A 25609-nucleotide genomic window follows, 5' to 3' on the forward strand; every position below is an offset into this window, starting at 1 on the left:
TTAACATTTTTGTACTCTGAGTACGTGTTCCTCAGCGTCATGTTTACTGTTTCAATGTATAGTATACATCGTAACGTTTCACATGCCATGGCGCTGACGTGCGTTTCTGTTTGGGAGGGAGCTGCTGTGAAACCTTGTACCAAGCTCTGTATCTGTGTTCATTACAATGGAATGTGTTTGGGTTATGTTCTCTGTTCAAGGACTTTTCCCGCAGACCATCAGAAGCCGTTAGGAGCACCTGGGATTGTGAGCCTGGGAAGATTCTACGGGGGGAGGGATCTCATTTGCACCGAGGGTTTTTAGTTTGCATTTGGCATGCTTTTATCATTCTCAGCTTTCTCTGTGATCCTGCATACTATTCTTTAATAAATCAGATATCTTTGAATTCCTGCTCATGAGTCTGATAGTGTTTTAGAATAGGCATTCATTACACTCAGTGCATGTTCATTACTGAGCTATGTTATACTTGCCATTCTAGATAGATGGATAACACGTATGTACCAAAAGCAAATAAGGCTTTATGAAAGGTAATAGGACCTAAACAATTTGTCTCCTGAAATGTACCCAGTCCTTTTGAAATACTGCTTCCGGGTAGAATGGGGGAGTATTTTATCCTATTCTTTTTCATAACATATAAGTTCTCTTTCTTTTATTTCTTTCAAGTCCTTTCAGCAAAGATTACCCTGAAAAGGAAAAACCAGTTCTTTGACCAGCATTTTTCAGAGCCAAGTTTTTCAAGAGATCCCTAGCAGATAGCTTTACTAGAAGTTGCTGAATCAAACCAAACATAAAATCACACAGATGGAAGAGACCATTCAGGCCACATATATGTCATTGCTTAATGCAGGCATCTGCAGTAAATTAAAGCATCTTGGATAGATGGTTGTCTAACCACTGCTTGTCCACATCTAGCAAAGAGGAGCCCACCATTTCTTCTGACCTTGAATCAGTATCTACCTTCCTGTGACTTAAATCCATAACTCCATGTCCTGTACTCTGGAACAAGGGATCGGGTCTGGCTTTCTTGAATGCAAGGTGCTTCCGAGTATTGGTCCATCTATCTTGATTGGTTGAAGCTCTTTAGCTTTTAGGTAGAGTTTTTCTGCCTGAGGTATGGACTCAGTTGCTGAAGCTAGGATCTTCAAGGTTAAGCTGAAACTTTGCCTCTGAGCAACAGCAGTTGGGAGATTATCTGAAGGCAGGGAGTTGGGGACCACAATACTGTTTTCTTATGGCATTTCACAATACATGATGTCACAGCTGGGGCATCTATGGCAACCTTGGCCAACAGGGAGGTGTGGTGCAGAAGCTGAGCCTGGAGCTTTGTCTTTTTGTTTGGGATCTGAGAAGAGAGAGGACCTGGGCAAAGATGAGCAGCTTAGAGGTCATTACATTCCCAGTGGTCGTTGCCAGTTCTCGGCATAGACGCATCTCGGAAAAGAAGCCACGCCTCACGGGAGAATTCCCTTTTCGGGGCAAAATTGAATTGGGTAGGGTTCTTGCAATCCTTCATTTGTTTAGGGTTAAAATCCACGGGAGGGGCTCAGGCATATTTATTTCAAAGCCAGCCCTATGGTTTTCCAGTTGGGGTTATATTCAAGAGATAAAATCATAGCTTTACATCAACCACAATTGAAAAATTGCGGGGGGGGGGGTGTCACAAGGAATAAGCAAGAACTTGTTAGAAAGTGCACTGAATGAACTATACAAGTGAGTGAGCCAAGTAACAAGTGAACAAGTGTCTGCGCATACTTTGAATCAGAACTTTTGCCAGGCTGGGGGCAGCAAATCAAGGGCCACATTCTGAAAGCAGGTGGGTCTGGACCCATCAAGAGGGTGGGGCTGTTAGGGGGTGAAATGCAGGTCTTAAACTTCTGCAAACTTTTTGTTTTTTTTTAATGCCAAAAAAAATCTGGCATTTTTGGTCCCGTTCATTCTGAGAAAGTCCAGGGGCCATTGAAAGGGCGCTAGCAGGCTGCTTAGTCCTCAGGCCACACTTCCATTTCCCTGTTTCAATCATTTCTCTGTTGTCCTTGACTTTGTTTAAGCTGCTCGGACAGTCCGTAGGACAAGCAGTGGCCTGGAAGGGATTGCCCATCAAGCTGAACCGTAACCCAGCCTATTTGATTACAGCTTAGTATGACATGCAGATTGACTGCCTGCCCTTTAGTGCCTTATGCAAACTAAGCTTCTAGAGCAGAGTTTCTCAACCTTGGCAACTTTAAGATGTGTGGACTTCAACTCCCAGAATTCCCCAGCCAGCATGTTGAAATTCATACAGCTTAAAAGTTGCTGAAGTTAAGAAACACTGCTCTAGAGCTTGTTCAACAAGGCATGGCTAAACAACCCTGGCTTAGAATTTAGCCTGGCCAAAGACACTAAAAGGAGAATAGAGCAAGAAAAAAAGCAGGGGCCAAAAAAAGATTTATCCTTTAAAACCAGTTTAGATGACTTGATAGAAAGGCAATGTATGTGGGAGGAAGTAATTTTTTATATAAGATACAGAAAAGCTAACCTACTCTTGCCATGTATTCATCAACATCACAAAGACTTAGTTCTAATAACTGCAAAAATCTTCATCTACCCCCTGATTATTTCCTGTTTCCCCCCCAGTGATTACTCCCCTTTGCAGTTGCTTCTCTCCCCCATTATTACAATTCCATCACCTCCTGACAGCAGCTTGCAAGCATGGTTGTCCTATTGTGATTGGTTTTTATTTATACTTAGATTTATAGACTACATTTCCACTGCTCAAAGGGGTTTGCAGCTGAAAATTAAAACATCAGAAAGCATTAAAGGGATTCTGTATTTTAAAATTGCATTAGCAGTCCAAACCCACACAAAAACAGTAGCATTAAACTCTATGCAAAGAGCAGCTGGAGCGAATGTGTCTTTAGGCATCTAATCCATTGGTGGAACATGTCTGGGAAGATACTCCAGACCCACAAACCTATCATTCTCTACTCCTTACAGCTCTCAAAGGGTTACTGTCCAATTAACTAATTAGAAAAACTTTATTTTCCCATCTTCAAAAAGCAATAAGAGCCACCCATCCCATTTAGGCCAGCTGTGTTGGTATCCATACACACCTTCTCAAAGATATAACAAAACCTACTCTAAAATGGGGGTTTTGAATAAACTACTACTTCCTTCCTTTCTATCAGGTGGGTTTCTTAATACTGCATTGCTTAATTTTTTTTGTCGGGTTCTGTTCATGTAATTCTTGCATGTGTTAAGTATATCTTAGCTTGCAAGGTTCACACTCATCGTTTTCACACTGTATGGAATAATACAGAATAATAATAACAACACAATAACCCAACCATATTTTAACTTGCATGTTGCCCAAACACAGCCTTAGGTTTGCTATAACTAACAAAACCATAATTAAGTTATCAATGAGGTTGCATGACATGCCAATATGGCCTCTGGAAAGTTGGGTAACCCCTTCTCTGGTATCACAGAAATGTGAATGAGTCAGATTATAGTAGGCAAGAAGCACCTACTCACAATTAGGCCCTAGTTCAAATGTGTGGACTTCTTCTCCCAGAATCCCTCAGCCTTGCTTAGAATTCTGGGAACTTTTCCAAACATCAGGAGAGACTCAGGATGGGGAAACTGCCAAAATAAAGTACAATCTTCAAGACAGTTCCCAAAAGGGGATCGTGGAAACTGAATTTTTTAAAAAATGCTTGCACTATGACTGGTGAAAAGATTCTATGATCACGTGCTATTGGATGATTTGAGGTGGGGTTCATTTAAAATCATCCAATAACATACTTACGGTACATTGCTATAAACTCAGGTATATCTAAAGTCAAAAGCCAGTTTGGTCTAGTGGTTAAGACAACCGGCTAGAAACCAGGAGATTGTGAGTTCTAGTCCTGCCTTAGGCAAGAAAGCCGGCTGGGTGACCTTGGGCCAGTCACTCTCTCTCAGCCCTAGGAAGAAGGCAATGGCAAAACCACTTCTGAAATCTTACCAAGAAAACTACAGGGACTAGTCCAGGCAGTCATCAAGGATCAGACACAAGTGAACAGCAAAAGCAAAACAAAAAAAATATCTAAAGTCAGAGGCAGCAACTGGAGTGGCAGATCAGATCAGGAATGGAAAATTGTGCTGTGCCACCCGGAAGTATTATTATCTAGGAACAAAATCAAGTGGAAACATTTTAATTGGAAAGTGGAGTATTGATATCTTAAACAGGGAAACAGCAGCATTTTTCAGTCCAATTGTCACAGAGCAGAGTGTAGCCCATTCAAACCCTACCTTGTCAAACTCATTCCATCTAGCATATCCATATCCCAGAATACCCATGAGGGCACCTATACCTAGGCACCACAAGACCACTAATAGATTGACACTCTGTTGCCTTGTAGCTTGCCATGGGGCAGGTGCCTTCACCAAGTTGATGCTTCCCAGATTGGCTAAGGCTCTTCAACCTGTACTTGGTGGGCAATATATTGCCAAAATTTGCACTCTGTCAGTCTGTGCCCTTGGATCATATTCCCCTCAGCAACACGTTGCCTTTGGCTCTGCTAGCTGTGAACAACTCCAGCACATTTGGAGGTTGCTATGTTTGTAGAGGGTAAGGAAGATGACCTTGACAGAAATAGACAAGAACTGTTACTGAGGCAAAGAGGGCTGAAAAATTCTTTAAGTTCTGGGAAGCAAGATAATATTTGGAAAAGACTCAGGCAAACACCTGCCTGATTCACTGGAGTATAAGAAGGAGGTGAGGATAGTGCAATCTGACTTTCAAGGTTTTGTTATTGTTGCCTTTCTCAATGAAGTGTAGCTCTAGTCTTCCTGTGGAGTTGGTTTTCTTGTCTGGTCTACCTAGTGGGGCTGACAATGTCCCTTCACCCAAATCTTTCATCTTCTTTCTGCAGCCAGGAGCAAGATAGATAATAATTCTCCAGATGCACAGGCTCATCATTACTTCAAGGTCTCCAAGATTCAGGTAAGGGAACCTCCTTTTGCTACTGCTGCTACCTAGGGCATCTTCTGTTACTTAAATCTTGATATTTCTCACTTCCTTCTTCCCTCCTGCCCCCCCAAAAATGAGGCAGCAGACGGAATCTTTAACATTTTCTCTGCGCTCCTTATTCTAGATACCAAGCACAATTTACTGAATTTTCTTGAAAGACTTGTTCCCCCTCCCCAAGATAATTTAAAACAGGACAGTCATCTAATATTTATTGAGAATACAGTCATTGAGGCAATCCAGATTTTTCTGTCTAATATTTTGTTGTTGTGGAAGGATAGCAGCCCATCTTAAACTAGGGATTTATTTCATTTGAGTAAATTCTGCATTTGGCCTTACAGGCACAGGCTTAAAATCCATAGCAGCAAGTGCTGAGGGAAAATGGAATAGGGAATCAGCAGTGTGGAAAGGGTTAACATTCATCCCACAATACTTCTTGACTGAAGCTGCTTTCCTTAGAAAAGAATAAATGAAGACAGTTGGGCAGCATCATATGCTTGCTCTTAACATCTTAAGTTTGTTTTGTTATCTCCTATAAAGTTGTTACCTTTGGGTTGTTGTATAATCAAGGGACACAGTGGGATGCGGTGGCGCTGCGGGTTAAACCGCTGAGCTGCTGAGCTTGCTGATCGGAAGGTTGGCAGTTCGAATCCACCTGACGGGCTGAGCTCCTGTTGCTAGTCCCAGCTCCTGCCAACCTAGCAGTTTGAAAACATGCAAATGTGAGTAGATTAATAGGTACCGCTTCGGCGGGCAGGTAACGGCGTTCCGTTTAGTCATGCCGGCCACATGACCATGGAAGTGTCTACGGACAAACGCCGGCTCTTCGGCTTTGAAACAGAGATGAGCACCGCCCCCTAGAGTTGGACACGACTGGACTTAATGTCAAGGGAAACCTTTACCTTACTATAATCAAGGGAACTAAGAAGGCATCAGACCATTAGATGGTAATAAAGATAACTCTGGAAGCCCTGTCTAAGCGTCTATAGGCAGGTCTGTGTATAGTTTGCAATTCCACAAGTGAGAAGCGATCATAACTCAACAAATAACCCCATTATTTATATGAGAAAGCCTCCATTTCCAACTAGCAGAGATGGCCACTGTTTCTGTCTGAAACTCTAAAAAGAGGTTGCTAAGAACATGTGATGTTCAGCAAGATAACTTAGATATTGTGGCTTATTCAGCAAACCATGATTAACAAATCCTAGCCTAGAGCCAAGACTGGTCATCTTCATTTAGTGCTAGGTCAGAATTCAGAATTTTCCAGCCCGATTTGATCCATATTTATTCAGAAGTAAACTAGATCCCAAGGATTTGACAATATGGGAGATACCTCCAGCTTTTCTCAGGATACAATTATTTCTGGACCTTTTATTACAGAAGCAATATCAGAATGTATTCATCCTAAAAACAAACCATCACTTAAAAAAAAAGTATTGTTCAGAACTGTGGTTTAAAAAGAGGTACATTTTGTTTTTAAATAAGCTACTGAAAGACCTTAATGTTTAGATTTTTACTCTTCTGATAAGGCTAATCAAATGCTCTCTTTTCTTCAGGAGTTAAAACTCCCCAAGATTGTGGAGCAAGATAGGATGGAGAATCCAAATGAACCTCAGGAAGGATCCAATGTAATTAAGATGTTAAATTAGAAAAAAAAAAGTTCCAGGTTTAGATCATTTCCCATTCTAGTGTTTTACAAAACATTCTTCCTAATATTAGCAAAATCATTGCCCAAAGTTATAAATGAAACCATTACATGAGGGAAGTGGGAGAGAGAAAGAGAAAGCAATGTCCACAGTCTTAGAGAAGGGAAGATTGTACAAGGACTTCCCTAAAGCCCTGCACTTCTACTTAAATAATTCCTGATCTTTGGCCAAGCTGGTGGAAGCTGATGGCACTTTCAGCCTTCAAAGAGCATCAGCTTACCTTCCCTTGGCCTCACTCAAGGGACTCATATAATTCTCTTTCCCTTCTTAGTTATGATTAAGTCTGTAGCAACTTTCCCAAGTGGCTGCTCTCCAGATGTGTTAGGACCACAACTGCCAGAAGGCTGCCATGCTGGCTAGGGGCTCTAGGAGCTGAAGTCCCAACAATATCTGGAACATGCCAGATTGGAGAAGAGAGATCTCTATGATTTTGGGGTTAATGAGATTGAGAGAAACCTGTGATTCCACATATTCTAAGCTCCATTCATTTTTGGAAAACTGAATTGTAATGATTCATATAGATATAATATTACTTTGATATCATAGAAAAGTAGTGAAGGTGAAACAAATCAAAATGTCAGTTGCATTGTATCATGGTATGCTAGCTTTTTCTTTTTCATGATTCGTAGTGGCTGTTTTTTCCCATTTTCTGCTTTCATTTTCTCTGGGTTTTTTAAATTGTTTTTTCTTTCTTTTTTAGTTTGCATTGTTTAATTTTTTGGTATACAGCTTTTTAAAGAGTAGTTTAAATGAAATAAAATGCATTTTTGTTCTTGCACTACTTGTATTGATTCAGAAATTAAAAACAGTACAAATTATACAAAAAAGTAACCAGTGGATACCATTAAGCATCTATCAATATCTATCAATATCTATCAATATCTATCTATCTATCTATCTATCATCTGTCTCTCAATCCATCCAGGGCCGCAACTAGTGGGGGGCAACTGGGGCATGTGCCCTGGGCGCCATGCGGGGGGGGGGGGCAAAATGTGCATGGAATCCATGTTTGCCCCGGGTGACACAGACCCTAATTGCGGCCCTGCATCCATCCATCCATCCATCCATCCATCCATCCATCCACAAAAATCCAGAGGATCACTAGATGGCACAAAGAATTGGTATTTTTTTTAGTAGTAAGCTGCCATCTAGAGGTCAGCTGGATGTTTGCAGCCTGGATACAACAGAGTTAGAGCTGTAATTCTCTTTGCAGCAAAAATAGCAGTACAGTGTTGGGGATAGGAAAATATTAATTAAAAGCATTTGAGGGTGGAGAGATATTAACACTCACTTCTTAGGACCAAAGTCCCAATTAAATTGGGGAAAGAGGTTAAGTAGTTTGCATTTCATTTTTAAAAATTAGCCCCTTGTAATTAAGGTGAATCCAAGAAGGCCAGAAGTTTGCAATGTACTTGTTTGGGGAAGAAGATCCCAAAAGCAATTTCTTCCCATCAGTCTGAATGAGAGTGGTTGAAAAAGCATGGTGCAAAAAAAGAATGTTGGCACAGGTCTAAGAATATTGGATGACGTCACAACAGAAACAAAACACGAACATGATCTCAGTCGGCTGACCTCTCTTTCCACAGGATGCCCAACACAAGATTGGGCTGCTTGAACAAGAAAACAAGTCCTTGGCTATACGTCTAGCTAATATATATCGTGGATCAGGTATGGTTGATTGCTGGAATGAGTACCAACAAAAGAGGTGAGCAGGGGTGACCTGGCAAAGTTTTCATGCAGCTGCTGCAGCTGCATTTAAGCTATCTCTCAAGCAGGGGTCATATCCAGGCACAAGGTTTTGTGGGAAAGACATACTCCAGGTACCTGAAGAGCCCAGGCATCTGGGAGGGGAGGGGTGTCAAAAAGGTCAAGATGGCAGCTGCAACTACACTGTTGAAGTCCTGCCCCTTTTTAATGGACATGGTGACACATATAAAAAAGAGGCGAGGTTTTGACTGCACAATTGCAGCTGCCAACTTGACCTCTTCTCTGCATGCACCCCAGCATGGGCCCCATCATGCTGAGGCTAGAAACCGTTCACATTTCATTGGGTTGGGGGAAAGATCTGCAGTAGGCAGGGTAATAATAGAGAGCCTGTGGCACCATGCTGAGCAGTTTCATTAGAGGGATTGGACAGATTGGTTTGGTTTTTTAACTGGATCAAGCTACAATGGTCATATGTTTCCCTCCTCAAAATGGCAGAACACTGGGCTGCCAATTCTCAGTATTTATCCATCAAAGTTCAGCAGTAGAGTGAGGCCTTTTCATCACTTCCCTTGGAGATCAGCACCAAACCAATCTGACAACACCTGTGTTTCCCCTTTGATCGTACAACGCTGCTCTTACCTTATGCCCGGTCCAAGATTGAAGCAGTCTTACACTGATCCTTTCTGCACTGCTTAATCTGACACAGAGCCATGAGGTGTAAATTTTATTCCACTTCCCCACTGCACATTTCACAGAGGAGAGTTTGGGTGACCAGGCCAGGCTTGATCAATCATTGCTAGATACCAGGAGCAGTGCTTCTATTGCAGGAGGGTGAATGGCAAGCACGTGCCATTGACTATTAGCCAGCCGATCAACACCCTTAAAACATTCCTCTACTGTCAGTGAGGACCGATATGAATCAGTTGAAACAATGAGAGTCAAGCTGCTGTAACGCTACCCAAGCAAGACATTACATCATTCCCAAAGGGTTAAGCTATGCATAAGAGCCCTTAATTATGGATCCAGATAATTGGAAATGAGATACTTTGCCGACAATATCAGACTGAGAAAACAAACTTGGGAAACACACGGCAATGGCAAAATCAACAGTTTATATACCCAGAAGAGAAGTTTGACTAAATTTAAGCAAGAGTGGCTTCCCTACATATTACATGTCACATAACAAGGTAAATTTAGATGCTTAGTGAACCCTTTCTAAGGGGAAACATGTGATGTAAAGCTGGTAACCAAAAGCAATTGTAATGTTTATAAATATTTTGATGTTGAGTACAATGGGACAGAATTTAGAACTTAATACTCTTTTTACTGATGCTTAAAATTATTATTTATTTTATTATTAATTTTTCATTTTTCTTTTTTCACTTTTCTTCCCCCCCCCTCTTTTTTCTTTTTTCTTTTTACAAGATCATGAGCATTTGTAATGACAATAGTGGTGGTATCGATATAAATATTGCCTAGAGTTTTATAATTATTTCCAATTATTTCTTAAAATGATGTATAGTAATAAGTCTTATATATTCAATGAATTATTTAATGAAATAATAAATTTTAAAATTTATGATAATTTTAAATTCTCTGTTTATTCACCAATACTTTATCTTCCATCCATTATGTACCTTTTTGCTTTCTTCTTTTTTCATTCATGTAGAAAGAAATGAGAAATATTTCTCATTAAATTTTTTAAACTCGATTTAATTTTTTTTAAGAAGAAATTATGTGTCAGGAAATTATTCAACACTTCCTTCAGCTGGTATTCTGTTTCATATAGGTAGTCCTCACTTAATGATGGTAATTGGGATCAGAATTTCTGTCACTAAGCAACGTGGTCATAAAGTGTGATGTCACCACTTAGCAACAGCACTAAGCAACTATGGCACTTCCCATTGCCATAGTTAAGTGAATCCTGTGACATCATTAAACACAATGTCACATGGTCACCATTTGTTACCTTCTGCTGGCTTCCCCATTGACTTTGCTTATTGGAAGCTGGCAGTGGAGGTCGCAAATGGAAATCACATGACCGTGGGATGCTGCAATGTTGTAATTGCAAGCCAGTTGCCAAGCGCCCAGATCGCAAACATGGGACCATGGAGAAGCTGCAACAGCCACAACTACAAGGACTGGTCATAAGTACCACTCATTCAGCGCTGTTGTAAATTCAAACAGTTGCTGGATGAATAGTTTTTAAGCAAGGACTACCTGTATTGCTATCTCCAATACTTATTTTTTTAAAAAATTAAGAAAGAAAAGGAGTCAAATATGGCCATCAGCCAAAATGTAAGGAGTACTATTGCTTTCTTCACTCAAAGGGTAAGAAATGTGCTACCTAGGCAAAACCAGCTTCCTCCTTTCTGTTTTAGCAGAGGAACCCTCTAAATCAGGAGTCCCCAAGCTCTTCAGCTCATCGACCCATTCATGAAGTTTCAGATTGTTCATTGACCCCAAACATTTATTATATGAAAATGATTTAATAAATACTACTTTAATTAATAGTACTATGGATAATAATAATAATAATAATAATAATAATAATAATAATAATAATAATAGATAGTCCCATTGATCCTTGGGGGTCAATATTGACCACTTTGGAGAATCCTGCAATGTTACCTCTCACACGTAACGTGATCTGTTTGGGTTTTTGCAGTGTGTTCCAAAAAAAGCAGAATATAGAACTTATAAGGATTACTATGGAGAACCAGGCAATTCTTAAGAGACTCCAAGACCGAAAGGCAACCTATGACAGGAAGCAATATGAACAGGATTGGCAGGCAAGTACATCCTCCACCATGGTTTCGGAGGCTCAACCTTCCATGTTTCTCCAGCTGGAGCAGTTTAAGAAGGGCCTTGTTGGTGTAACAGCAGCCTTCCCCAACCTGGTGTCCTCTATACGGGTCAGACATCAATTCTCATCATCCCAACTATCTGGAGGATGCCATGTTGCAAAGCACAGAGACCTAAGAATATTCTTACAAGTGAAACAATGGGGGTCAGTGGTATAGCAAGTTTAAAAAGTAAAACTAGAAAAGATTTTTAAAAGAGCACAAAATATAGAATCTTTTCTCTCTGTGCCATTGCACTCACCCAGTTTGCTTCTTCCACCCACCCCAGTCTGAAAATTAACAACACAGAGGAAAAAAGACAGACTGTAACCTCATGCTGTGATCTGTGTTTGGCAGCTGAGCTGATTTATTTCTGGTTCCCCTGAGGAGATCTTTGAAACCAAAGTAAAACTAATCTTTTCTTTGAAATACTGTGGCTGTGTAGAACTTGTGGGCAATCTGTTTCTCCATTTGCAGGAATATTTGCTTTACCTCACTTTCTAGCTCCTGAACAGGAAGAGCAGGCAGGTCCTAGCAGGCCTCTCAAGGGGAAGGGTGACTAGATGGCTTTGCAGAACCCCATCAGAAGCACAGATTATTTTGCAACTGACCAGACAAATGCCCACAACTGAAATAAGGAGGGCAGGGCAATGATTCAGTGACTCCTTTGCTCTTGTTGTTGTTGTTAGTTGCCGTCGAGTTGTTTACGACTCATGGCAACCCATGTATAATAGAACGAAATGCTGTTCAGTCTTGCACCGTATGCCTGACTGTTCCAATGTTTGCATCCATTGTTGCTGTAATTGTATCAATCCATCACATTGAAGGTCTTCCTCTTCTCCGCTGGCCCTCGACTTTACCAGACTTGATGTCCTTTGCTCTTAAGTGTTCTGAAACTGGCCGAAGTGCCTTGACACTGCTTTTGATGAACTAGGGGATGGAGCAATAGAGTTGTAAACATGCGCTTAAACTAGGGCATTGGTGCAAGTTGAAGAAGCATTAAATTCTGCCCTTCTAAAAGCAATCACATTTAAGCTAGAGACTAAACTGAGCCTAGGGCTTTGATTTAAAGTTGTTTAATCTCAACATATCCAAGAAACAAAAATAGACTCCTTCTAGCCTCGTCAGCACTGTAATTCCCTTCCAGCGTTTGAGAATGCCATCATTTGGCATGGGGGAAGAAGGAGAGGTAGGGAGGGGCAATTTCTGAAGTGCTTACGTAGGAGGCAAATGTTCTTACTCTGTTATTAGCAGAAAGGGAGGTACAGGGTTCACATCCCCCATGTCACCTTGGAACTTTCTCCCCTCCTCCTTACTCTTGTTAGGATAAAATGCTGCCAGCCTAAAATTCTTTGTTGTGGGAATTAAAACTGCTTCCCAGAGTCAAGCAACATCTCCTTAATGTCAACAAGCCTCCCACAGACCGAGAGGAAGGCAGATGGCCCAGCTGCAACTTTTGTCTTAGAGAAAGGAGGAAAAATTGCTGCCTCTTTATTTCTCATGTGAGAAACAGAGACTGCACAGATGCTTTCGTATCACAGATTTTGGTGGAACTTCAAGGCAGTGTTTTATGACATACTTCCCGATGGTTACTTTAAACATGGTTTGCTTGTTTGACCCAATTTCCTGGGCTTGGACGTCATACTAGACTAAAATGTGGTTGGCCAATTTGCGAATTAATATATCATGTAAACACAGCCCAGTTCTAGTCTTTCTGCCAGATCTAGGACACTCTGTATTTGATCTCAACATTTGCGCTGGGTCCTTCTTTGCTGACATTCTTCCCTTCTTTTCAAAGCTAATCTGCTTAATAAATGTCATAGAGATCCACTAGTCAGCCCTTCCATTCTTCAGTGGGTAACTTAGTTGTCTTTTGAAATTTTAATATTTGCTTCCAGCCTGCCACCCCAAGCCCCCACCCCACACAAAGGAAGTCATCTTTGTGGGAAATCATCAAGCATCTCCCCTTGCCGAAGAGAATGCTTGTAGTCACTGTCCCCAGTTGGTCACAGGGAAGGAGACAATATGTTGAGTGAGCTGGTATAATAAGATGACCCACTCAGCATATATATCCTGTGAGAATGCATCCAATTCCCCTTTAACACACAGCTTTGCTGAGTACCATTCCAGAGTTTCACAACAGTCCAAAATAAGTTCATTGTTTCATAGCAAGGACAAGCTGAAGGGGGTTAAGTTATGGTACAATAGAAATGCAAATGAAGATCCTTCTTGCTTAAAAGCAGGTGCTATTTGCTAAAGAAAGAGCCAGTCTGGTGTAGTGGTTAAGGCACCAGGTTAGCAATTGGGACACCATGAGTTCTAGTCCTGCCTTAGGCACAAAGCCAGCTGGGTGATCTTGGCCAGTCACTCTCTCTCATCCTTAGGAAGGAGGCAATGGCAAACCACTTCTGAAATCTTGCCAAGAAAACTGCAGGGACTAGTCTGGGCAGTTGCCAGGAGTCAAAAAAACTGACTCAAAGACACACACACACAAAAAAACCCTGCTAAAACTGATGCAAGATAGTCAGAAATGTCAAAGTAAGAGTTGTGATTTTCAGCTGTTCTCCCAGGCTATTGAGGCATCACAGTCCCATCTTCTTTGGTTGTGTCTTCTTCTGCAGAATTCCAGGAAATACATGAGGAAGAACTCTCGTTTTCTGCCATTAAATCAAGAGTAAGTATAGAACACTACCTAGACCAAGATCTTCGGGACGGGTGTGCCGGTGTGGGTGTGGGTGTGTATTTGTAAGATGGACAGACTGTGGGACAGGAGAGTCTGTGCCACAGACATCCTTCTGGGCTCTTGCCAGGTTCCCTGCACCAGCCCTTTTCTTAAATAACAGCAAACAACAAATAACCCCAGAAGTGAGGCGGGCCCCCACTCTCCTGGCCGTCCAGAAAGGGGTGGGGACCGGGTTCTGCCATCTCCAATGGACAGTGGGCATCTTGAGGGTGATGGGGGCATCTGGATGGGTGAGCAAAGGTAGCTGAGAACAGCCGCCAGTTCAGGTCTGCCTGGCCACTCCTATATGCCTGACCATATGCAGCTGTTTTTGGAAGGCATCTACAACATCTGCTCAAAAGATACATTTTTCCATTTATTTTTGTTTTACTTTCTCCCAAATCAGAGAGAGGCATAAAAATGTCATCATTATGAATGTTTCCCCTCAAAAATTCAGGATCCAAAACTGCTGATCTTTCAGACAACTGTTGGGATGGAGGATGGGGAGAGGGAAGGTCTGTATGCCATGTAGATTTTCTTGCCCAAATGTGTAAAAGCTGATAGCGTAGGAATTTTTATTTATTTATTTTTTATTTATAGTAAATTTTAGTAGGTTTCAAGAGAAGAATAAAAACTACCAAAAAACAAAAAATGACAAAGAAAGAAAACAAACTAAAAAAGTGCGGAAACACAAGAATTTTTTTTTCAAATTTACAAAAAGATGTGGCTTCCGACTTTTAACAGCAAGGATCTATAAAAATTTCCATAATCAATCTCTTACTCCATATTAAACCAAGGTAAAGTAAAGGTAAAGGTTTCCCTTGACGTAAAGTCCAGTCGAATCCGACTCTAGGGGGCGGTGCTCATCTCCGTTTCTAAGCCTTGGAGCCGGCGTTGTCATAGACACTTCCGGGTCATGTGGCCAGCATGACTCACGGAACGCCGTTACCTTCCCGCCGAAGCGGTACCTATTGATCTACTCACAGTTGCATGTTTTCGAACTGCTAGGTGAGCAGGAGCTGGGACTAGCAACGGGAGCTCACCCCGCCGCGCGGTTTCGAACCGCCAACCTTCCGATCGACAGCTCAGCGGTTTAACCCGCAGGGCCACCGCGTCCCATATATTAAACCAAAACACTGCATTATTTCTATAAGTCATTCCACTTTAACACATAATAAAACTCACTAAGTACAGTTACTCCTCCCCCCTTATATTAAAACAAAGAAAAAAAGTTCATATAAACCTCCTAAACATCTTTCTCCCCTCCAAAAGATAAAACATATTTAATTATCCCCTTCCTACCACTATTCTATACATTTCTGTCTACTATAATAAGAATCAAATTAAAAAGCACATAAGTTGTCTGCTATTATACTTAATATTACAACAGATAGTGTGGGAGTTTTAAGAACACATTGAGGAGGCTCTTGCAAAATGATTATCTGGAGTTGAAGCAGCATTTCTCAGTCTCAGCAGCTTTAAGATGGGTAGACTTCAGCTCCCAGCATGCTGGCTGGGGAATTCTGGGAGTTGAAGTTCATATATCTTAAAGTTGCTGAGATTCAGAAACACTGAATTGGATGGACTTGCCCATTTATACAATGGCATGTTTACTTACAAACAGGGCTGACTGTAGGCTAAGGTTGAGTAGGCACCAGCCTAGGGCACCAAATTTTAGGGGGCTCCAAAATTGAAAAGATTTCCAAAGAACAGAATTAAAAAGCAAAAAGCACACCTGCTCAAGGTTTAAATATAATTTTTTAGAGTTGTTGCCATATGACCGCAATGGGTGCTGATGTAATTAAAATTAAAATTACTTACTGTGTAAATAGGGTGAAAATATCCAAGAAAAGAAAAAGAATTGTCAAGGGCTGAACATCGTAAGTGTGAAGCTCAAAAACCTGAAGAAAAAAAAGAATCAATAGGGTGCCTTTTTGACATTCCTAACAAAATTGGAAGATGAGCCAAACCATAGGGGGAGCCAGAATATGACTTTGCCTAGAGGAGTGTTTCTCAAACTTATGAACTTTAAAATGTGTGGAGTTCAGCTCCCAGAATTCCCCAGCCAGTGCCAAAATGTCTAGAGCCAGCCTTGCTTATACATTATCAGAGGTGTCTGGGGGGATAAAAAAAAGTCAAAATGGGGGCTATGCCCATCCAATCAAAGCCCTGCCCCTTGCACAACACAAGTGAAACGGAGTCGGGTCTTTGATCATACTGTTACTGACACCATCTTAGCTTTCTTGACTTCCCCAGTGGAGACCCCTGCAAATCATTAATTTACCAGTGAGCTACCTTCACTTCTCTTGATTCTTCCTTCCTGCAATGTAGTTCCACTTTCTCTCCACAGTTTCTGCTTAGTTTTGTTGTTCTTCTGGGCAGAAAGGCATATTTCAAAACAGCTCTGGTCTCCAACCATCCAGGACTTTATTTTCTCAAAAAGATTATAGGGCCCATTGGGGTCAAGGCATTGTCGCAAATAAAGGGGGAAGATGGTGGTGTTTTGCTTAACAGAAATCGGCTTCTTGTTTTTAGACAAATTAAAACATTTTTTAAATATACAAAAATCAGCTGACAAAAAAAATCTAGTGCAGTGTTTCTCAACCTTGGCAACTTTAAGATGTATGGACTTCAGCTCCAAGAATTCCCCAGCCAGCATGCTGGCTGGGAAGTTCTAGGAGTTGAAGTCCACACATCTTAAAGTTGCCAAGGTTGAGAAACACTGCTGTAAAGGACTGAGTTCTCTGGTAGACTAATCACACAGACCTAAAACTGTTTAGAAGTCAGCCCCCCTCCTGGAATTCTGGGAGTTAAAGTCCACGCATCTGAAAGTTGCCAAGGTTGAGAAACACTGATCTAGTGGTTAGCAAGATAGGAATCTATGGCGGTATGTTGGGGATCTCCAGCTTATAATGCAGCAGCTTCAAAATGGTGACCTGAGATGGGATATTTCATGTGGAACCAAATATTTTAACCCATGAAGCTTCCAGTTCAGTGGCTTATCCAGAGGAAACTAACAGCATACTGGAAACTTTGCACTTGGCGTTCCAAGAATTCATTAACTATTTGAAGTTAAATATGTTTATGTGGCCATGTGGTTATTTTTAAATGCTTAAGTTTGTGAGTTAAATATATGGTTTGACTGTTCCTGAATAAGGAAATAACTGGTATTTACAATGCCAGAGTGAATTCTTGAAAATCGACGCCCAACTCATACATAGTCTGCCTCCTCCTCAAGAAGCCATTGCTGGATCCAACAGGATGATTTTCATTCTGTCCCCAAACTTCCCTTTTAAGGGAACAGAACTTTTAAGGGAAGGTGGTTGGCTTGCAGCTCCGAAGGATCCTGGAGGAAGCCCATTATCTCGATCCTTTTCAGTCTGGATTCAGGCCAGGTCATAAAGACAGCATTGGTCACACTTGCTGATGACATTTCGGGGGGAGCAGAAATGAGGTTGGGGAGTGCATCCATCCTGGCCCTCCATGATCTCCCAGCAGCTTTTTATACCATTGACCATGGTATTCTTCTGGACTGGAGTGATCCCCTGTCCTACCTCGACATTAAGTTGGCTCCAGTCCTGTTGGCCTTTAGAAATGTTTGGTTCTTCCCCAGGCCGTGGGGCCAAGATGATAAGAGTTCTGACCTGGAAAGGTATAATGCATATTGTGGGTTCCTGATTGCTTATTAATGGTAGTAGCTATGACTTTAACTGTATTAGTATTTTTATTTCCTCTTATTAATGTATGCAACCCAGATTCACACTTCTCCACACTTATCAATCTAAGAAGTAAACTAAAAAATCTTCTACAGAGATTGCAATGAGGAAATGTGAACATTCATAGATCCTGATCAGTTTTTCAGCACATAACAGTTTGTGGCTCTACCTACTAAAATGGATCTGGGGATAAAGTTACACCAGCTGTCCCCATATATGATTCTTACGTGATGTGCCGTAGGCATAATAGGAGTGCGCACATTCACAAATCCCTGCCATGCTTATGGAGAGATGGCACAACAGATGTCTGCAGTTTGCCCTTTTGACACAAAGATGGGAGATTATCAGGGCTTGAATTATATTCCCTGTGGACTAGGGTGGTATTCTTTAGTACTCCTCCTGTTCAGCTTTCCCACATGAAATGAACCTTCGCTGAGTTTCTGAAGCACAACAGAGAGAGGTGGCCTGTTCTACTCAGGAAGTAAAACTTGCTCCTGTAGAGAAGAAAATTCCAGCAATGCTCAGACCCAGGCAGGCAAAGCATGAGCCATCTTTCTGCCACTCAGCTTGTCTTCCTACAAGACTAATCTTGATTCTAGCAGAGTCCCTGCAGTCTTACCAAAGGCTCTGCCCCCCATAAAGGCTTCTGAATCTATCAGGTTTGCTTCTCCATAAAGCCCCACTGTAGATTTGCCCTGGCTTTTGTTGAAACCTCTTTGTCAATTGGGAACTGGATTCAGTAGATCCATCTTCTACAAACTGGCGGATTTATGGAGTGCTGATTCTAGAGTCCCCCAGTTCTTGCTACAGCCCTTGAATACTCTGGAGTTTGTAGTCTAACATATCTGGAAGAAAGGTTCCCCTAGATCTATTTTTGCTCTGACCATAAGTATGTCTGGAACCCAAAAAAGTGTTTCTTAGCAGTTTAGTGGTTTAGGACAGTGTTTCTCAATCTCAGCAACTCTAAGATGTGTGGACTTCAGCTCCCAGAATTCACCAGTCAGTGTGCTGACTGGTGAATTCTGGGAGCTGAAGTCCACACATCTTAGAGTTGCTGAGGTTAAGAAACACTTGTTTAGGATATCGCATGGCCATATTCATATCACCAGCTTAATTCAGTTCATATTACTCTATTTTCTGAGCTCACACAATACACTGAAATATAAACTAACCCAAAGAGCTGGGTTTACATATCAGGCAAGGCTACCAAAACCAAACTAAGCCTATCATATTGTGCAGATGCACAAGTGTTACTGCAAAAGCCTTCAGGTGGCTTCAATGCCACCTTTACTGAACTGCTGACCTCCAGATCTGTTAGGAGAGCCACTCTCTGCCCACCTGCTCAATGGAATTTTGGGAATTTTGGGAATTGTGGTCCCAGTGCACCTAAAGGGAAAAAGCACATTTGTATTATCGCTAGTACTTGCTGATCAGTCATATACTGTGCATGTTCCAAAGGTCTAAGTACATTCTCCAGCCAAAACAACCTTAGGAACCATCACTGAGAGACTCTGTGGAGAGCTCAGAGACCAGCAGTATCTGAGTTGATTGAATTTCTTGGTCTACCAACTTTAAAGCAGCTTTCTGCTTGTGTATTTCTTTGGCTGGACTTGATTTATGCAGAGTCTGTTTGGGAGGATATCAATCTGTGCAGCACAGTTAATGTAATCCTCCAGTTGCCCCTTTAAAATGTGAGTTTCCAGACTGCCTAAGTGTCCTAACACGTCTCTTTTAAATTTGTTGCAGGAAGCTAGGCTACTCGAGGAACACCAAGCCATTTGGGACTACTCGAAATATACCAGCTAGCTGATGGCAGTGTCAACAGCTAGCTAGTATCTTCATTAAGGTTTTAGAATAAAACAAGGAGCGATGAAAAGGCACATCTTCTGTTATGAAAAGTTTGCAAGCACCAAGGTACAGTTCATTCCACACACACCAAACACAGATCTGAGAGGCTGTGCAAATTTGCAGAAAGCAACATGGAAGCTGTGGAAAGCTCTATTTTCAGCCCCGCATTCTCCCCAGAAAGATTGCAAATGAAGAACTGACATGCCTGCTGCTAAAGACATTTCCCATATGATGTGCTTCTGAGATATGCTGCCTTTTTCAGGATGAGGAAACAGTTGATGCTCAGTAAGACATAAATGCTGTTTGGTTTTCTTGAGGGGCTTTTAACCATCTGATGGCTGGGCTGCATAATCCTCTTTTCAACCCACTTCCTACAGTAGTAGTCACACTCCTACTTACTTGCCCTACACACCTGCACGTTTGCACTAGTTTTGCTCTTTTAGAGGTGGAGCTAGGGTGCAAGTCCAGGGAACCACAGCCAGAAGGGGCAGAAATTACTCCACACACACACACATATACAGAGCAGCAAATGATCTGTGGAAACAGTAGACAGGCATCAGTACCATGGGCAATTCAAGCTAACCCTGTTTACAACATGGTTATTTTAAAGTGTATTTTATAGCATTGGCATTAGCAGCTAGCTAGACATGTGCATTGCCAGAGAGGCTTATTTTGGGGAAGGGGGAGATTAAAAAAATTATTTCCAAATAAGACACATAACTGTCTAAATGTGGAAATGTCCAATTATTAAGAATGCAAAGTTACTTAGCTGCCTTATATAGGATGGGACCTCCAATAACAGCCTAATGCACATAGCATCTAACAAGGAAAAAAGGGGCGAACATTGAATAGTGGATCTTTAGGGCGGAGTGGGGACAGAAATATTGGCTTGGATTTTACCTGCATAGCACATCCTATGTAGGTAAGTTGGGTGCGAACATGTAGAGATGATGGTCCAGGTAAGGTGACTAAAATGGAAAGGGAAAAAGGGTACATAACAACTCAGATACAATGTGATATTCAGCACTTCCAAATGGCTACAGTTGATGGGAGTTTTAAAAGATATTTGGAGAGTGCCAGATCGCAGAAGGCTGGTGTAGGTCTTGTCTGTTGATTTCCACTGATTGAATTATGGGTAGTCCTCACTTAATGACCACAATTGGGACCAGCATTTTGGTTACTAAGTGAAGTGGTCATTAAGTGAATCTGGCCTGATTTTATGACCTTTTTTGCAGTGGCCATTAAGCAAATCACCATGGGCGTCAAATGAACCATGTGGTCATTAAGTGAATCGCACGGTACCCCATTGATTTTGCTTGCTAGAAGCCAGCCAGGAAGGCCAAAAATAGTGAACACGTGACCACAGGACACTGTGCCGGTCATAAATGTGAACTGGTTGCCAAGTGCCCAAATCGTGATCACGTGACTGCAGGAATGCTGCAATGGTCATAAGTGTGAGGATCGGTTGTCAGTTGGTTTTTTCAGCACCATTGTCATTCCGAACCATCACTAAACAAATGGTTGTTAAGCAAGGACTACCTGTAAAGCAAAAGGAACTACGGTTCAACCATTTAACCACACCCACTCCATGACTTTGGTTTTCTGATACAAGTTTCCCCAAAATGTTTCTCCTTTCTATGCCAGCATATCATATCACTCAGAAGTGAAAGAAGGGTAGGGGGGGAATTCACATTCATTTGTCCACCAGTGAGCTAGGCTTTTGTATTTTAAGTACATCCCATACGTTGGAATGGGGTGGGGTTTGTTTGTTTTTCATTGTGAGTCCTTTCTGTGAGATTGGCTTTGTTCTCCAGGTGCTGCCTCTTTGCTTCAAACTGGCATTCTTCAAGGAAAAAGTACGCAGCTGCTTTCATGGAAGGCAGCTAAGTTGGCATAGTAATGACTATTGAAAGAAACTCACCTTTATAGTAGTACCTTCTTGTGACGGTATGCAAGACTTTGAAGAAATATCAATGGGAGGTATATTCAAAAGGAGAGTAAACGAGCAATAGAAAAGATGTCAGAAAGGGGGGACATGGAAATAAAAGCAAGCAGTTCTCATCCCAAAAATCTCTCTGAAAAACCACTTGTATTAAATGCATAAACTCACTGTATTATCCCACATATCACAAAGTGAATTATTTAAAGAAGCAATGGATCAGTCAGGGGCACTGCTGGCATACAAGGCACTCTGGTGCATAAAACCAATTTTTAAAATATTCTAGCCGTGCACATGTGCACGGTTAAAAAGAGCTTTGAACATTCTAGCTGTATGCACGCACTGTTAAAAACAATTTTTTGCCTTGCTACTGGCACCCCCCCGTTACACAGCACCCAATTTGCAGAGTGGGTTGTGGTGGCCTAATTTCAGTCATTGACAAATTGTTCCCTTCAAGAAGCATCTTCTGCTTTTGTCTTCTGAGGGACACTTGAAGTGGCCTGTGATAATAAATTGTATGTGACAATAAACTGATTGGTCTTTAAGATACCATTAAGACTCCTGGGTACTTTCCCTTGCAAAAGACTAACACAGCTGCCTCTTGGGAAACTTGAATTCCTAGTTATACAATCCCTACCGGCTTGCTGGATACATTCTACGAACCCAACTTTATAGCTGATACCAATGGGGACCTTTTATTTTAGGCATGAGGGGTGCAGGGAGAATTTGATCCAATCATGCTGGGGTGGTGGGGGAGAGAGAGGGGAAAAGACCCTTTTCCCTGCATTCCAAGCTTGATGCTTCTTTCCTGCACCTGTAATTTAGGATAAATACAATACTATACACATACAATATATAAAGTGAACATCTGGTTTGATGTTATCTATTATATGTATATACCATATACATACACCTTATTTATGTATTTGTTTGTTTGTTTGTTTGTTTAATTTGTCCCTGCCCATCTCCTCCCATCGGGGGACTCTAAAATATAAACACAAAGTGAACATCTGGTTTGATCCTAAGATACACCCTCACCTTTTGCTGGATACTAGCTAGATCTGTCAAAACCTACCATCCTTTCACATCAACTGACAGTGTGTCCTAGAACCCCTGTTTCATCCACAGAAAGATTAATAATGGTGGGCCAGCTGTTTTCCAGAGAGGTTCACTTATTATTATCAGCCTTAGTGATAATCTCAGTAAAGGCACAAATGACCAGGCTCAAATTATCCTACTTCAGACACAATATGTGAAGATCTAGCTCTCAGAGAAGCTCTAATGCTGGGAAGAGTAGAAGGAAAGAAAAGACAATGACCAGCAGCAAAGTGGATGGTCATGGCTAGAGTGGTGATGGATATATATTGGGAAACCTGAAGAACTCGGTTGGAAACAGATCCCTCCTGGAGAAAATTATCTATATGGTTGCTAAGAGTTGACACCAACTTGATGGCACATAATCAATCAATCAATCAATCTTTTAATGATAAACTTTCAACAAAGCCCCAACTTTCCCCACAGTTTTAAAACTACAGAAGTAAATAAATACATCTATAACTTCAGCTTCAAAAGACAGATTGGTGATAAATGTTGTGGTTAAGATATCCAACAGCTCTAGGAAGATTGGTAATTTTTTTTCTTCTATGGGAAATATTTTCTTTACAAAGAAATGCATAAAAAATATAGTGGAACATAAAAACAGTACAGGGAAAGAAAGAAAAAATACAGATAGGTCACAGCCCCTTCTCCCAAGAACTAACCCTCCCTTATAATCACCAAAGCAACATTATCTGCAAAAAATTTTCATTCTGAAAGAAGAATTAAGCAAAGCAAAGTAAGGCATACTACTCATAGGTGTTTATGATGCACAAATCATTCTGAGTATGGAGTTCTGGAGAAGGCTTGGGAGTCCTGATGTTCCTTCACCTCAATTCTTAGAATTGAAGGATATTCCATTTCTGTTGTTTACCAAGACCAGACAAGCAAACAAAAACCATACATTTTCAATTGTTGGAAGAACTGAAATTTTGCTTGGCTTTTTATAAGTGAATTTCTGGATGCTGAACTCTGCACCCACTTCTATGTTCGCACAGCAAATCCAGTATTGTGCTAGCCATGTACAGGCTTGGCTATTGGATGCTCCTGACTCCCAAAGGATCTCTAGCTATAGTTCTGCAAGACAGAGTTTATGCCAAACATCCTTTGCCACTTTTAAAAATTCAGACCACTTGCCTAAGCTGAAATTGACCTAAAATGGGTGACTGATTGGCCTATGACACAGATACCTCAGCATTTTCAGCCCAAAACAAAGTAGAAATACTGTAGAAGAGAAATGCTTCTTCGCCATTTGCTCATGAGAAATTTGTGGTCCTCTAACTAGAACTGGGACACTTTCCAATGTCTTGAGTACATGATTTAACATATTACTTAAGCAATCTACTGAGATAATGGAGCCGTGGGAGGGAATCCCAATAAATCATTGATGTCTCAAAATATAGTTACATATAGAGAATATACAGAGTGGTTAATTTTCAGGCAAAAATATTAAAGGCTTTGCAGCTGGCCCAGAAAGATTTCTCTTACTAAACTGTCACTTTTAAGTGCTCTTCTGATTCTGCCTGGTCAATCAGCAGAGGGGGGAAAGGTTTATTATTGTGTTATCTGAAATTATAACCCTTAATTGAAGGTCGGTCTCATTTATTATTGACTGTGGAAATTTCAGAGTTAGCATATTTTGCGCCATAACATTTCCCAGCTATTTAGTCTTCATCAAGATGACCACCGTTTGAATCTCCATTGCAGAGTTTGAAAGAGCCATTCAGATATCCAGAATCTAAGACTGCTGTCTAAAGGGACCCACACATACCCTGGATTGTATCCTGCAATTTTTCATTCCATTCCTGCAGAGGAAGTGATTACATCAGAATATGGTTTTAGTTGCAGACAGATTCTCTTTCCTGCTTTTCAAGCAAGCTGGCTGCTGCAGCATTTTCCCTTTTTAACCATCCATTCTATTTACAAATTATTATTATGATTATCAAACAGGAATATATCTTCATTCTTTTCTTCTGCTTTTGGTGGACCATTGCTGACTACAACTTGACCCAAGAGACTGGCATCCAAAAACAGTCTGTGTTCAGTTTCTCCAATATGGTTTTCAGTTGGCTGCAGGCACTGTGGAGATCTTCCTTCACCAGGACTGTATCAATCAAGTGGCCATATTGTTCCTCAATGAAGGCTGCTGAGTTCACCATCTCTTGCTTCTCCTCATCCTGCAAAATGAAACAGAGAGACAATAGGAAATGGCTCTTGGGGCCTTTCAGGGTTAATTCTTTTTTTTAAAATGGTTTTGAGCTGCAATACCCCTTTGGCACTTCCTACAAAAAAAAATCCCATTGGGTAATTCTGCTGCAGAAAGCGGATTTAGTTAGTAAAAATCTAGTAATAAGGCTGAATATACTGATGTCCAGCTGTAATAATTCAAGGAATTTTTCTTGGGTTATATATTTATTTGCCAGCCACTTAAGAATTCACTAAATGTACCATCAGCTGGAACCAGACCTAGTCACAGTTAGAAGAGGCTCATGGAAATCAAGGGCATTTATGTCACTATTGATTTATGTCCCACTGATTACAATGGATTTATTCTCTGCATGAATACCAGGTTCACTCATTACACTAAGCCATTACAAGATTGGTTTGCATTTAATGTTTTGTATGAATCCAGTCATTATGATTTGTAAATTAGGTTTATGGCTTAGAGCAGTACGCAAATTCACCAAACCGTGATTTACCAAAACCTTAACTTAAATAAACCATGGCTTAGCTCAATGAGTGCATATAATATGAATCTGGATCTAATCACATGAGTATGATTTCTAACCACCAAGACTTCTATGCAACTGCATTCTAAACAACCATGGGGAGCACCAGTAGGTTGTCAGAGGCATCCGGTGGGGTAAGTGCATCAAAATCTGCAAGATGAAGAGCATGCCATCAAGATCCAAGTCCCACCCCTTTTGTGTGTGCACGTGATGCTGCCACATGTAGCTTGGATTATGATGATGGGCCCACCATTTTGCAGATTTTGACTTCCTATATGCAAATGTCACTGGGGATAGTCTAAGAACAAATATCAGAA

The 25609-nt window shown here is 41.1% G+C and overlaps 2 protein-coding genes across 2 annotated transcripts in view; one reads left to right on the plus strand and one right to left on the minus strand.

Annotated features, from left to right (window-relative positions):
- Window positions 1-1369: 1369 nt before the first annotated feature.
- CFAP97D1 (CFAP97 domain containing 1) lies at window positions 1370-13921 on the plus strand. The gene is made up of 6 exons (XM_063301842.1): window positions 1370-1490; window positions 4893-4963; window positions 6544-6615; window positions 8280-8398; window positions 11069-11192; window positions 13865-13921. Exons 1-6 carry the CDS (start codon window positions 1370-1372, stop codon window positions 13919-13921), a joined length of 564 nt encoding a protein of 187 aa, XP_063157912.1.
- An 8978-nt stretch (window positions 13922-22899) lies between these two features.
- The window catches only part of MPP3 (MAGUK p55 scaffold protein 3), a 90397-nt gene continuing 87687 nt past the window's right edge, over window positions 22900-25609 (minus strand). The window contains exon 19 of the mRNA XM_063300867.1: window positions 22900-24740. Within this exon, the coding sequence (XP_063156937.1) occupies window positions 24561-24740 (180 nt within the window). The 3' untranslated portion in view covers window positions 22900-24560. The remainder of the gene's footprint in view (window positions 24741-25609) is intronic.

Source organism: Candoia aspera, chromosome 4, assembly GCF_035149785.1.
Source record: "Candoia aspera isolate rCanAsp1 chromosome 4, rCanAsp1.hap2, whole genome shotgun sequence".
Lineage (NCBI taxonomy): Eukaryota > Metazoa > Chordata > Lepidosauria > Squamata > Boidae > Candoia > Candoia aspera.